At 41.6% G+C, this 14,421-nt stretch overlaps 1 protein-coding gene across 2 annotated transcripts in view; it reads right to left on the bottom strand.

Annotated features, from left to right (window-relative positions):
* Window positions 1-7,475: 7,475 nt before the first annotated feature.
* MRPL15 (mitochondrial ribosomal protein L15) overlaps window positions 7,476-14,421 on the bottom strand; it is a 7,140-nt gene continuing 194 nt past the window's right edge. Inside the window, exons 2-5 of one of the 2 annotated variants that reach the window (XM_008936966.1) lie at window positions 11,907-12,064; window positions 10,442-10,607; window positions 9,151-9,274; window positions 7,476-7,980 (exon numbers count right to left, since the gene is read on the bottom strand). In XM_008936966.1, coding sequence (XP_008935214.1) covers window positions 7,643-7,980; window positions 9,151-9,274; window positions 10,442-10,607; window positions 11,907-12,064 — 786 coding nt within the window. In that variant the 3' untranslated portion in view covers window positions 7,476-7,642. The remainder of the gene's footprint in view (window positions 7,981-9,150; window positions 9,275-10,441; window positions 10,608-11,906; window positions 12,065-14,421) is intronic. The other variant, XM_008936967.1, reaches the window with a different exon arrangement.

The raw sequence follows: 14,421 nt of genomic DNA, 5'->3' as shown, positions 1-14,421 counted from the left end.
AAGAGTGAAGAGTGACACAAGCAGAATTCAGGGAATTCCCATCGGAATAAACGCATCTGGTCACTAGGTGTCAGCCTTGCCTGCACCAGGAGGACACGGGACCTTCTCCCCATCCCAGTGAGCAGAGGCGACTCTCAACACTACAAATGACCACAGCAGCCTTGTGATTTGGGGAAAGGAGCAGAGGACGCCGTTATTTGTGTGCAATGCTTATGTACCTGGTGATATCATGTTTGCTGGGTGCTCGAAAGAGCAGCATGTTTCTCATGCCAAGGAGATGTGACTGGAGGTCAACTGCAGAGACAGCAGAGGAGTTAGGCTCTCAAACAATGAATAAATCAGCAGGGTATAAGCAATGAATCAGTAACTGTTTCACAAGCCTCACAATATTTACTGTTTATCCTAAAGCATCAGTTCCTGGAATAATGCCATCACATGAAAATGCTGGCTCCCACTTCTTAAACTTGCTTCTAGCCTTGCTGGACACAGGAACAATGCTTGGAAACAAGTTCCCTGAAGGGTTGGAAACTCCGAGGACAACAAAGAAAACCTAAAATGTATTCTTTAAATAATTTCTGGAATACTTACAGTTCATAACAGTACAGTCAGCAAAAACAAAGAGGAATGAAACATGCAGTGGGATTTCAGTGGCATCTGCAGAATACTCAGATGTTTCTGATTTGGGAATCTCTTCAGAAGGAGAGGTTCATACCTTGGTTCTCATGCCCCCAGGTCTGCCCAGATTATTTTTCCTTTCACTAGGGCCAACCACAGTAGCACAGCTGCATGTCACTGCTGCCATGGCAGTTTCCTAACATGCTGCAAGCAAAGCCATCCAGCTCAGCTGAGAGCAACAGCTCCAACTGGGAAAACATGCAATTTTTGCAAGACGTACAATGGTGATTTGACACCTTTCTACCCTCCATTTTCTTTTTAGGCTCTCTTAATGGACAGGCAAACTTTTCCACAATAAAGACAGACATAGTTCTCCAGTGCTTCAATGTGCACAGATACATACAAATGAGTGCAGAAAAACTGACCCAGGTAGCATTTTGCAGTATGTTCAGATCCTCAAAGTGGTAACTTCATTGTATGGCCATTCCACAGTAAACACCTGTCTTTTGTGATGAACCTGGAAAGGCTGGAGCCTTCCAGTAACAACAACCACCACATAACCCAACAACAAAGTCACAATTGGCCCAGACATTTCACAAGTCCTAGAAGTCAGGGCAGCAGCGATGTCACAGCAGCCAAGTCCAACATAAAACCAGTAGAATAATATTTTGACTGGAACAGTCTCAAGCCTAGTCCATGGCCCATACCCAGACTGCCTGCTGTGGTGATTAGAGCCATTGCCTTGCCAAAAAGAAGGGATAAATGATTGCCTGTGCAGTAAAAAACATCTGTGAGGCTTCAGGGACCCAGAAATCACTAACTACAGGAGAAATGGCAAGCCTACATCTGTAGACTTATCAGTCCTAAATCTGCCTCTTATGGAAACAACTTGTGACAGTGGTTGTTGGGGAGACCCTAAGGGACACACTGTTCTGCGTGTTCTTAGAGACCAGTGAGACGTCTGCATTTAAACCTCTCAGTCACCTTCTCCAACCACCACAAGCACCACTTGTTGAAACAGAGACCTCAGAGGGGCCCTATCCTCCTCTCCCATTTTTCCTTTTCCAAATTCAGGTGAATTTAATTTCCATGCTCTACTTACAGTGGAAACACAGACATGAGAGACATGATAGTCAGCACAAACATCAGCAACGTATGACACGAGGGCCAAAGAAGGCAGGCAGCCAGATTCCAAATGGTGACACCAGTGCACGGCTGCAAACTGGGAGTCATCCTCCATGGCAGTCAGAGGCTTCCAGGCAGAGATGCCACCAACTCCTGTACCCTGGAAAAGCTGCTGTCTCCAATTATTGTAAAATAACACGGATCGACTGACTGCCAGCATTTCACCTTTTGTGATACTCAGATGTCCTCTGATGTTTTTGATTAAATTGACATGCTTATTTTCAAAGACAAATATCACCCTGGACATCAAGTTTCAGAAGTTCCCAATCCATACTGGTGATACATGGGTCCCTAAGGAAAATTTCCAAACATTAACTTCAAGCACTTTAGGTTCCTGAAAATACAGAGTGGGGTTCAGCTCCAGATACTTAAGTTTTGGGTGCATACAAGTGTGCTGTGTATGTTATGTTACATCAAGGGGGGGTTTCAGCTGGATATTATAAATTTCTTTCCTAACAAGAGTGGTGAGGCATTGGACTAGGCTGTCCAGGGAGGCTGTGGAGTCACTAACCTGGAAGGGTCCAAAAAATGTGTGGACATGGTACTTCAGGACACAGTTTAGTAGACATGGTAGTGTTGGGTTGATAGTTGGACTTCATGATCCTGGAGATCTTTTCCAGCCTTGATGATTCTCTGATTCTATGAAAACTACTGTTGGTCAGTGGAACCTAGAGCGCAGTTCAGCTGCTCAGGTGTCTGCTTCATACTAACCACAGTGACTGAGGCTCCACCGACTCTATCAATCAGATCACTACTGACTATGAAATGAGCTCAAACAGTTGTCTACATGAAAGCAATGTAAATCTAGACTTTCATGAATTTTGAAATTAAGGCAATACCTCACTGTCCCAAATTTGTATGGAACCTGGATTCCAACTTTTGAAGCTCTGAGCCCCAGCTGCATTCAACAAAGTAAAGAAAGCATTCACCTTGTCAGATATTGAGAGTGAATTTATTTCCTTAATTTAAGGTACTCCACAACGGGAGCAGGGCAAACTACATTAGCATCACACACACCAAAAGTCCATAGAGAACTAATGTGCTGTAAATTTACACATCAACTTATTTTTCATAGGCTGCTCTATGTATACAAACCTCTAGCTGTCCTTACCTCCCCAAGGAAAAACAATAAAAATATTAACATCAAGAAGCAGCAGATTTTCAGGCTAAACTGCCTGTATTTACAGATTAGAGACCAGACAGGACAATCTGATCAAGGAGACAGAATGAATGTTACAGATTTGGGGTCTGCAGAAGTGCAAGGAGAGACTGATTTGGGCATTGATGTGCTGAATGCAGATCTGCCTGTGCATTCAGACTTGCATCCAGGATGTGCAATCCCAAGTGCAGACACCCTTCTAGGAGTGCCCCTTGACTGAATAAACTCCAAATCCATCAAAAAGCCCTTCGTCCCTGTCGGCATGTGTCTGGGAATCGACAAAGTTAACAAGCAAACAACATCACTGTTGACATTTTTAACAACAAAAGCAACACCAGTCCAGGAAACTCAAGCCATGACCCCCCCCCATCCCCCCCCCCGTATAAACAGATGCAGGAATGATCAACACTTTTCCTGCTCCAGAGGCACATAAACCAACCAGATTTTCAAACCCAGAATGGGCCAGACAGGATGACACTGTGAGAATGATTGAGCCCTGTAGTTCCCACCACTACAACGGAGAAGTGAGAAGAGACCTCGGGAAGATGCAGATGCAACAGAGGGAACAGTAAGCAGGAGACAGAAGAGATCTGAGGATAGTTTGCTTCCACTGAGAAATAATCCTTTAGACAATGCCATACATTCTGCTGCAAAAGACCAAGATGGGCCACCTGGGCTAGGAGAAGTAGCTTAAAAAGTTAATAATTTTCCTCTTATGGGTAACAATTCTGTCACACCTGGACTTCTAACAACATCTTTTCACATCAGGAAATTTTAAGAAATAAATCTGCTTCTGGAATATTAGACTGGCCATTTTGGACAGACATGGCACCTTTCTTAATTTAGATATATGTAAATATAACACTTCAAATATTTAAAATACAGAACTGGTGCAACAATTTCAAGTCAGAGACAAGTTTTTACAGAACTTGTGAGCGTTCAACAGCGCACAATTAGCTTTGCACTAGCATTTTGAATTTTAGCAGTAAAAATAGTAAATAATAAAATAGCAAAGGGAAGCTATCTTCATAATTGATCACCGTTATATGACTTCCTGGAGCACTAACATCCATTATGCTTGTGTGTCAAAACAATGTTGGCACCCTGCCGGCAAAGATGCAGTTCAGGGCAACTGATAGATTGACTTATCCCTTTTTGGAGATCAGTGAATGGCACAGTCAACTTTCCGTTGTGAAAGATGAATACTGCAATATCAAATATGATGAATTAAAAGCCAGCATGTCTTTGTTGTAGATATAAGTGAAAAGGAAAATGGATATATTTTAACTTGGAGTCTGCAGTCAGCCACCTCTAAGTACAGTGTTGAATGGCTGCTGTTTAGAGTAGTCTCTCGTACAAAAGGTGATTTCCAATTCTCAAGATAGGTATAACAAGGTGTGTACTTGTTCAGAGACCTTTGATTTCATTCTTGCACATGTAATCAGTTTTATCAAGGAGCCATTCCAAAGTAGGATAATAAAAAGTGACATGGCTGGCAGTATTTTATGGCACAGATAATTATTCTTTTCCTCAGCTACTTGATGCTTTTCCGGTTACAGCAGATCGGGTGCTTCTTGCCTAAACCCCCTATCAAAACAGGATATCCAAGGCAATCATTTATCTTACGAACACAAAAACATTATATGTATTCCTAAGTAAAGAGAATGGCCTTAGATGCCAGTGTTGGCTTTGAGTCTTGCATCAGAGAGCCTGACCCTCAAGACTATGGTCTGTTGGGAGACTGTTTATTACAGACTTATTAGAAACCTTGTAAATAACTTACTTGTGCTTTTGCTAATTCTGCACTAGGTTGCCAGGAGACTTGTGTTCCTGACGAGATAAAATGAACAGGAAATCCTCTATAGCCTTGCCACTTTTTTCACTAGTAAATAAAAATCAGAACAACCGTTATAAAACGCTAGCTACTGTAAACAGAAGAGAGGAAAAAAAGACAAGCATTGCGTATTTTAAATAAAACAACATACAGCCCTTTTTGCCCTCTCTGATTATGAGATGATAAAAGATCACCTTTACGAAGTAGAATGACCGGATTTTGTGGAACGTGGCTGTTTTGGCTCCAAAGTATTTGTAGTGTTATAGTATCAGAGCCAGGATACAGCTGCCTTGTGACTAAGACGTCGTTCATTGAATAAGTGCTATCCAACCCCTCAACGTCACCAGACATCTGTTTCCTGTTTTCATTCTTTCTTTCACTGTTATCATTTTATCCAAGTTACCTTTCACCTGAAAACCATTTAGAAGCCTACAGAAACCAGCGCATGCATGCGTGTGTATATATCAAAGAAGTTGATTTGGGAAAAAAAAAAAAGTTTGCTCTCAGTGATTTGTCCATTTTAATACAAAGAGCAGGAATCGAAACAAAGTTGCTTTCCCTCCTCTTCTCCTCCCAAAAATACACAATGATACATAAACACTTTTGTCTTCTGGTCTTCACTAATATGACTAACTTCCTTCTTCGCTTCCAGTTAAGTAGCTTTCCTGTTGAGTACCACCACCGCCACAAAAATACAATTGTGAATTGATTCATAAAAACAGAAACATTATGGCACAAATAAGGGAAGGCAATAAATACTCTTCCCCCCTCCAACTCCTTCCCAAATGGAGGCAGTAGTATTGTAATAACAAAAAGAAAAAAAAAAAGAGTAGAAAAAAAAAAGTATTGCTTGTCATTTAAGGTTCCAAACCAACAATCATCAGGATGCAGAACAGGATACATCTAAAGTGAGAAAGTTATTTACTTCATATTCAAGCTAACACTATACTTTTTTTGGCACACCATATTATTCTTAATGTGCCAAAAAAGCGTTGTGCACCTTATAAAATATGAATGTTAATACCACTAAGACCAAAATCCTGCTATTCACAACCCCATTTTATATTGGTGTTGTTTTGCTTCGTTTCACCTATACTTAAACCACAGATCAGGAGAACAACCATTACTGATAGCATCTAACATTAACAACAAATGAGAAGCTGAAGAGTAAACTGTCAAAAATTAGTGACTTTCTATTGTTAATGTCTGGAATTCAGATGCTTTAATCATCATGAGAACAGACGACTTTTTTTATTTTCTTTTGCAATTACAGATGCTCATATTAATTGACAAGTCGGTTTGTTGAGTGAAGCAAAAATCTGAGCTGGTTGACAAACATCATCCGCTTCCTGTTATTCTCTGAAAGAAAGAGAAGATATTTTTTAAATTTTACTTCCCCCCACCTCCTTGAGGCACACAAGTGAAGTACAGGTGTTAGACAGGGTATCCTGGCACTCAGAGGCCTTCCCCTAGGTGATGGGACAGTTTGGCAGCTACAGGAAACTCTAAGTAGCATTTCCAAAGGCACATGAAAATTAGAAAGCAAGATTTCTTGTTTTCTGGTCTTCTGGACCATTTCCTGAATACTACTAGCCAAATTACCCCTATTTTAAAGCCTAATTTAGCTTCCATTAAAGTTCATGTAATTATGAAGCATCTCATTAACTTCTGAGGAGTCAGAGGAAGTTCTGATAGATTAAGTTGGTCTCCTCTCTCATCTTTCAAATTACTGCTTGGTTCATGAGTTTCCATATGAAATCTTGAATCCTCTTGCATTGTCACAATATTCTGCAGAGAATGATCCAGCAAACATTTGCTGGATAGTATTTTCAAGGCTGTATCAAGTTGGTGTCATTAAAACACTGTTTCACATAAAAATAATTTGTTCAGAACTTTTCACAAGATCTAAATTCCTGTGTTTGATCACATATGCAACCTGTGATCAAGCTGCAAACTGAATCCTAGTTGTGTACTTTGTCCATCACATTCCCAGCCTTCACAATTTACTGCCCCTGTCTAATATTCATTGACTCTGAATGCTCCCGTACATTTTTATTAATGGGATTACATTTTTATTTGGACAGTTTTAAAATTACATTTTAATAATAAAACCCACTGATTTAAGATTGCTCTTTTTTTTTTCTAAATTTAGATTGAAAGTTCTCTTCAACTGCACACCCTGTATTTCTCAATTCCATCTGAAGGAGTAAGACCAAAAGCAAGACCTCTCAAGCTCTACTGCTATCGTTGCCAGGGGCACAATCCAAAACATTGCTACGGAATTGAAGAGGTTAACAAAATTCTTCTGTTATTTCTGGTTATTTTCAATTTTCCCCATCCAAAAATAGATGCTGTACTTCTTAGAGGCATTTAAAACACTGTTTTGTAAAACGTTATGATTTATGTTCTGAAATGATCGTAAAACTAATATTAGTTTTGTACAGCCACGTTTCTGATTTTAAACGGGGAGGAAGGGGACATATAAATGATTAGGTCACGCTCCTCTTTGAAATCATCCTGTGAAATAAATGCAGCATTGAAACATGTCTGCCTGAGAAAAAATAACCGGCAAATCACTGCAAGAGAAAGTGTCGGAATACACGCTTCATGTCAGCCTCCGTGCTCCTTCCAAATGTTAAGGTTTTTCATACAAAGTATTAATTAGTATTATTACAAAGTATTAGTATTATGACAATAAACCAGTTGAGAGCTACACCAGAAGATTACATAAACAAAAATTTGTTTTGTCTAGTATAACAGGAGTCTCAAAAAAAACAAACACCACTTGGTATCCATTATTTCATACCCAGATGTTTCCTGTACACCTGCAGTTCTCTCCAGCCCTGAATTCATGAGCTATAGTATTTTAACAGCTTCTCATCTGTTGGTTTGAGAATTTTCTTGTCTGTCATGTTTATGATCCATCCTGGAGCGAGACCAAAAAATATCTGCCTCGGATCTTTGCGCATGCTTAACATGTTGAAGAGCTCATCCTTGGTTATGTCTGGTAAGATGTAGCCATATTTCTTGGCCAGTTCAAGCCTGGCTTCTGCAACCTTGGATGGATCTGCGAGGTAGCCACGACTGCTGGCATCTGTGTAGTAACGCACGAGATCTTCAGGTGGGAGCATTCGCTTTGGGATAGGCTGGCCACGCAGGAAAAATAATACCGGCTTACATAAGATTTCTGTGGGCAAGCATGAGAGAAAATGAGATACCATGCTTTAGAATGCATTTTTAAAGACATCAGATGACACTTTCTTATTTAGTGTTATGTGCTAAAGAACTTATTAAATTCTTATTAAAAAGTATCAAGCAAAAAAGCAAATCTTAAGAGCATTCTTTGGAATGAGAGAGTGGTTTACAAGTTTCACTCAACCAACCAACTCTTTCTAACTAATATTTATAGTGACAATCTGCCTGAATCATCATTTCCAGGACATTTAGAATGTCTGCTTTGGCTAGACACAGTCACTAAAGTAGATATCACCATTTATTTAAAGGACTGACTTCCAGATTAGAAGCAGTGCATTTGCATGGCTGTTTACACAACATACCATCAAATGCCCAATTTAGTATTTATTTAAGTATTTTAAATAAAGAATTAATGGCACATGCACCTACTTAGTAATTTAGGAGAATATCCTCCCTTCCTCAAGATTTACTAAATTAGGCAAATTACACTCCAGATCCTTTTAACCTTAATATTTTAAGTACTTTCTGGATTTGAAAAAAAAAAAAACAAACCTGTATCACTTCATGGTAACATATTTTGCACGCTAAAAGTCTATCCCTCTTATTCTGAGCCTCATTCACACATGAAAGCTCCATCAGCATCAATAAAAACTGCATGAATGAGTATTAGGCAGGATGCAGCCTCAAGCAAAGCAAAGCCACATTCTTCAGTGAAAGTGTTCTGAAAACAATAGCCATTTTGACTGGAACGATTCTCAGCTTCTGTAACTTAGTTATTTCCTCACTTGAGCTGGAAAAGCATTTTAAATTAAAAATATAAACATCCACAGCAGTTTTAAAATCGTTTTTGTTTTTCCCCCTGAATTCTCTTTGTGTTATTAAACACGTGAGAATGTTAGAAGACAAAAACTCAAAGAAAATCTTTTATTAGTTCCTCTACTTATAAAACTACTTGGATTTCTTTAATGGGCTGATTGTTGAATGACAACTAACACTGGTAGGGCTAAACAGCTATAGATGGAAAAAAAAAGCAAAACTGAGCTTTTAAAAGAGAAGTGGTGGATAATTTTCCAGTAAGAACTATGTTTGAAACTTTGATTTAGATCATTTAATCTTTGCATGTTTAAAAAAAAAAAAGGTAGAATTGAAAAGAAATTCTTACCCAAGCTCCTCGGATCGTAGAATGATGTTGTTACAACACCTCCATTCCTTTCTATGGCTGCAATTGCTAATTCTGATGCCCTCTGCACTTCAATATTTACTTTTGCTGAAAAAATGTCAGCACCCTGTAAATTGCAACACATATTTGGGTAACGTCAAAATGAGTTATTTTAGGACATACATTTATTCTTCTCTGCAAGGTTGTGAGAAACATTAAATTCTGCAAAATATGATAACGTGTCTGTTCCCTGCACCAAGATGGGGAACTGAATCGCTCTCAGTCAGTCACCTAGGTTGAATCAAAACAACACTTTACCTTTCCAAAATATTTACAAATTTATTTCAGTACATTCTGGCCTTCTGTTGTGAAATACTTGTTTGCCCTCTCCTTATGTGCTCATAAACTATGACTTTTGTCATTTCTCAGGTCTTGAAACACACCATCCCAGGTTTTTTGGCTGACACACATTGCCATCTAGTGGATTTATCATCACAAAACCTCCACAACAATCTCATTTAGAAGAGCAAAAATGCTTCCAAAGGATGGGAAGGACAATTCAAGGGCCTGGTATCACAGAATCACAGAATGTTAGGGGTTGGAAGGGACCTCCAGAGATCATTGAGTCCAACTCCCCTGCCAGAGCAGGACCATCTAGTCTAGGGCAGGTCACACAGGAACACATCCAGACGGGTCTTAAAAGTCTCCAAGGAAGGAGACTCCACAGCCTCCCTGGGGAGCCTGTTCCAGTGCTCTGGAACCCTTACAGTAAAGAAGTTCTTCCTCATGTTGAGGTGGAACTTCCTGTGCTCCAGCCTGTGACCATTGCCCCGTGTCCTATTGCAGGGCATAAGTGAGAAGAGATTGCCCCTTCCTTCCTGACACCCAGCCCGCATATATTTATACACATTAATTAGATCCCCCCTCAGTCTTCACTTCTCCAGACTAAGAAGCCCCAGGTCTCTCAGCCTCTCCTCACAGGGCAGGCGTTCCAGTCCCCCACTCATCCTCGTAGCCCTTCGCTGGACTCTCTCGAGTGGATCTGTGTCCCTCTTGAAATTGGGAGCCCTGAACTGGACGCACTACTCCAGGTGAGGTCTCACCAGGGCAGAGTAGAGGGGGAACAGGACCTCCCTAGTTCTGCTGCATACACTTTTCTTAATGCACCCCAGGATACCATTGGCCTTCCTGGCCACAAGGGCACACTGCTGTCCCATGGACAACTTGTATAAAAAAAACTTTAGGAAAAAATAAGGCTTTACGTAAAGAGACATGAAATGTCTCCTGGGCATACCTCCTCCACCAGCTGGACTCCATAATCCCTCTTGAGATGTTGCACTGTCACACCTCTGGCATTAGTGAGCTGTGTTAAGTCGATGGGTTGCGTGGGGTCAACTCGACCCAAATCAATCAGGTACTGCAGCCTCTGAAGACTGAGCGGTTGATACCGACGTCTGCGGCTGGGGAGAGGAAGAGGAGTGTTACAAAACCCAAACAGTGAGAAATGAAAATACAAGCCCCAGTTACAGCCCAAGACTCCATCATGAATTCAGGTTTGCTCACACGCTCCCACCTCCAATAGGCCATGAAGTATTTTGGTGTTGCTGAGCTCCTGCACCACTCACTTCTACCCAACAACATTTTTTAGTTCTTTACCACTGTACCTGACATCTCACAAGTATTAAATGGAATCTCATAGAACCATACAATGCTTTGGGTTGTAAGGCACCTTTAAAGATCATCTAGTCCAGACCCTCTCCAGTAAGCAGGGACATCTGCAAATAAAGCAGGTTGCTCAGAGCCCCAACAAGCCTGACCTGGAATGTCTCCAGGGATGGGGCCTCCACCACCTCTCTAAGCAGCCTGTGCCAGTGTCACCACCCTCACAGTAAATAACTTCCTCCTAATGTCTAACTGAATCTCCCCTGCTCTATTTTAAAACCATTGCCCCATGTCCTGTTGCTACAAAACTGAGAGGAATCTTATTTCTGTTACTGGCAGGTTAACTAAGAAAGACAAGCAACAGAATTTGTGCTGTCAGACAGTTCCTGTTAGAGAAGTTCAAGAAGTAGAGGAACATCACTGCAGAGGAGAGAGGTGAAAACGAACATGGACTTTGTTCAGCCCACTCCCATGCTGTCACAATCAATTCCTTGTCATCGCAGATGTTTGGATTTTTGCCATTGGTTATTTACGAAATTGTGACCACTGTTAAGAAGCTCAGTGTTTGCATTCTGCAGCATTTCCTTTGTAGGACTGTAGAACTCCATTCTGCCTTCAGCTATCGAAAGTGCTTCTCATTTAATCTTAAAATAACTTGTCAAACAGGAAAAAATTACAGTACTTGGAAATGAAGTTTCATTCACCCTTCAAAACTAGCTAAAACTCACAGGGAAAAACCTTTCATAACCAGGACTAGTCTGCAAGTTCCACTGCATGCATGAAGAATGGAGCCAGAAAAAGGCACGACTCTTTGACGTAGCTGTATCAGCAAATAAAATATGAAATCAAACTGCAAATTTGACAATTCAGAAACAAATACACGTGAGTCTTTTCATCCTTGAACTGCCTGCTAGGTGTGGTTCTGGTACCACTGCCTGCAGCAGCGTTGTATGGGGACAGAAGTTTTCTTGACTGTACCCAAAAGCAACAAAATGGCTCATGACCCAGGTGATGTCCAGACTACCTTGGGAAACAAAGGAGAAATATCAAGACAAGCAGACAATGCTGAATTTCTGAGTAAATGTAAAGAAACTCACCTATGTCCCTCATTAAACCCATACTTGGGTATCACCAAGTAAAATGGAGTCTGGCCACCCTCAAAGCCCAGCCGGGGGCGATTTCCTCTTTGTCTTTCTCCTTTGTGACCTCGGCCACACTTCCTGCCTCCGTATCTTCCACGGCCACGTCTTTTCTCCTGAAAACAATCCATGATATGTTTAGTCAAACTACTTTGGGGATGAATATCTAGAAAACATAAGATTGCAGAGTTACAAACAACTGAGCAGGTGATTCTTGAGGAAAAACTGAGATGGCTCTTTTCTAGGGGAAAAAACTATCCAAAAAGCAGTTAATGGGGTTTTTGCAGAGCACAGCTCTAGGCAGGCCCCACAAATAGTCTGAAAGTTTTCTGTGTAAGGTGACTTCATTTAATTCACATACTGAAGAGTGTGCAGCACTTAAGCTCACTCTGCTTTCTTAACACTTGGCCAGGGATAAGACAGAGCCACAAGGCTCGGAATCCTTGCTGGGAGAGTTCACTGCTCAGCTCCAGGAGCACGATCACATCCCTGCGTCACTTGCATGGATCCATTTGACCTTACAAAGTCTTTCTCATCTAAGCTGAAGAGTACAGAAGGAGCAACGTCCTGTTGCTAACTAGTCTGCAGTCAGGCTGGAAGACACTTAAAGCAACACATTCTAAGCAGTGTTTGTACTGCTGATCATCTAACTTTGATTAAGTCACAGCAGAGTCACTGTTGGATCAATAATAATGTAAATCATTAAAGAGACCACAGTAAGTCTCTTCCATTTCTCTGTTTGGTTTGGTTTGGGGTTTTTTGTTTGTTTGTTTGTTTGTTTTTTTTTTTTGTATTTAACACCCAGCTAGCCAAACTTCAAACACCCCAAGTCCTACAGAGCACTCTGTGCAGTTAGGCTGCAGCACAGAATGTTGAATGAAACTCAGGTCTGGAAACTGCTCATTACATCATGGTACTTGATGATTAGTCTGACAACACAGATGCAAAAGTTTATGTTTTAAGCTCTTCAATGTGTCTCTAAGTTTCCCAAAGCACTTAAGGTGCAATGAGATACTGGTTAAATGGTCAGTTTTATGTTAGACTAGACCACGCCTGCCACCAAAGGAAGCTGAGGAAACTGAGGCTGTTCAGTCTAGAAAAGAGGGGGCTGAGGAGAGACCTTATTGCACTCTACAACTCCCTGAAAGGAGGCTGGAGTGAAGTGGGGGTTGGTCTCTTCTCCCAAGGAACCAGAGACAGGATGAGAGGAAATGGGCTCAAGTTGCACGAGGGGAGTTTTAGGCTGGATATTGGGAAGAATTTCTTTCCTGGAAGAATGGTGAGGCACTGGACCAGGCTGCCCGGGGAGGTGGTGGAGTCCCCATCACTGGAGGGGTTCAGAATATATGAAGCTGTGGCACTTCAGGACATGATTTAATGGTCATGGTAGTGTTTGGTTCATGCTTGATGATCTTAGTCTCTTCCAGCCTCAATGATTCTATGATTTGTCCCCAACCCACACTCTACACTTTGTTACCTACAGAAACTCTGGGGCTGACAGCAGCAGTGACATGGCTCTGCATTGGGCAGTTCGGGGGATTAAACTAGGCGAAAAGCAATTTTTATCTAACTAATTTTCAGGTGGCTTAGTTCCCCACTCTGTCTCATGGCACAGCTTCCAGCAGCACCACCACCAAACACAGTGGGCAGAGCACTTGGGAGGCAGAGGAAGGGCACAGCCAGCCCACCTCTTCCCACATCTGAGCAAAAAAGCGTTTCCTAGATGGAGTTGCAAGTTATTTGCTAAAGACCTAGTCAGCATACAATAAAATCTCTACTTTCGGGAAGAAAGAAACACCAGTGTTTTCCTAAATCCAGCAGCTACCTTGAAAAACAAAAAGTCTGGAGACCAAACACTGTCAGGAAAGCATCAGCTTTTGTAAACCTTGCATTCAAACTCTCTCTCAATTTCTGGATGCTAAGCCTGGAAATCCCAGTTTAGAGCCCGGATTAGTTTAAAAAAATAAAACTAAAAATCACCACTCCATTCTGGGACAGGGCTTCTTCCTCCAGCTCCGCTTGACCCTGGCCAAGCTGGGTGTTTACAGCTCCGAGTAACTTGGCACGTGAGGGAGAATTTCCATCGACTTGTCTGGTCACAGGGTTACAACCATGCAGCACTCATCAGCTCTGCAGGTACCTCTACGGTGAGCACCGAGAGGGAAGTGCTCCTCAGCACTCCCTGTCACTTCTCTGCTCCTATGACTTCAGTGGGTTTCTCCCTGGTTTCTTTTCTCTACTTCTCTATCGCCATTAACATTCGTTATCGCACACTTTTTCAATGTTCCCCCCAGCCGCAACGATGGCCCTGAGGTTTAGCCAGGCCCACTGATCAGTCAGTGCTCTCTGGGGACGGCCACACACATCGGCTACAAGAGGTAAGAAGGACAAGAACAAGGCCAAGACACACAGAAGGGCCACCCCTCCTCAGCCTCCCCACACCTATTTCAGCCAAGCCATTCTCCTGGGCCTT

The sequence above is a fragment of the Merops nubicus genome, unplaced genomic scaffold (genome assembly GCF_000691845.1).
Source record: "Merops nubicus isolate BGI_N331 unplaced genomic scaffold, ASM69184v1 scaffold8413, whole genome shotgun sequence".
Taxonomy (NCBI): domain Eukaryota; kingdom Metazoa; phylum Chordata; class Aves; order Coraciiformes; family Meropidae; genus Merops; species Merops nubicus.
This window is presented reverse-complemented; position numbering and strand designations above follow the sequence as displayed.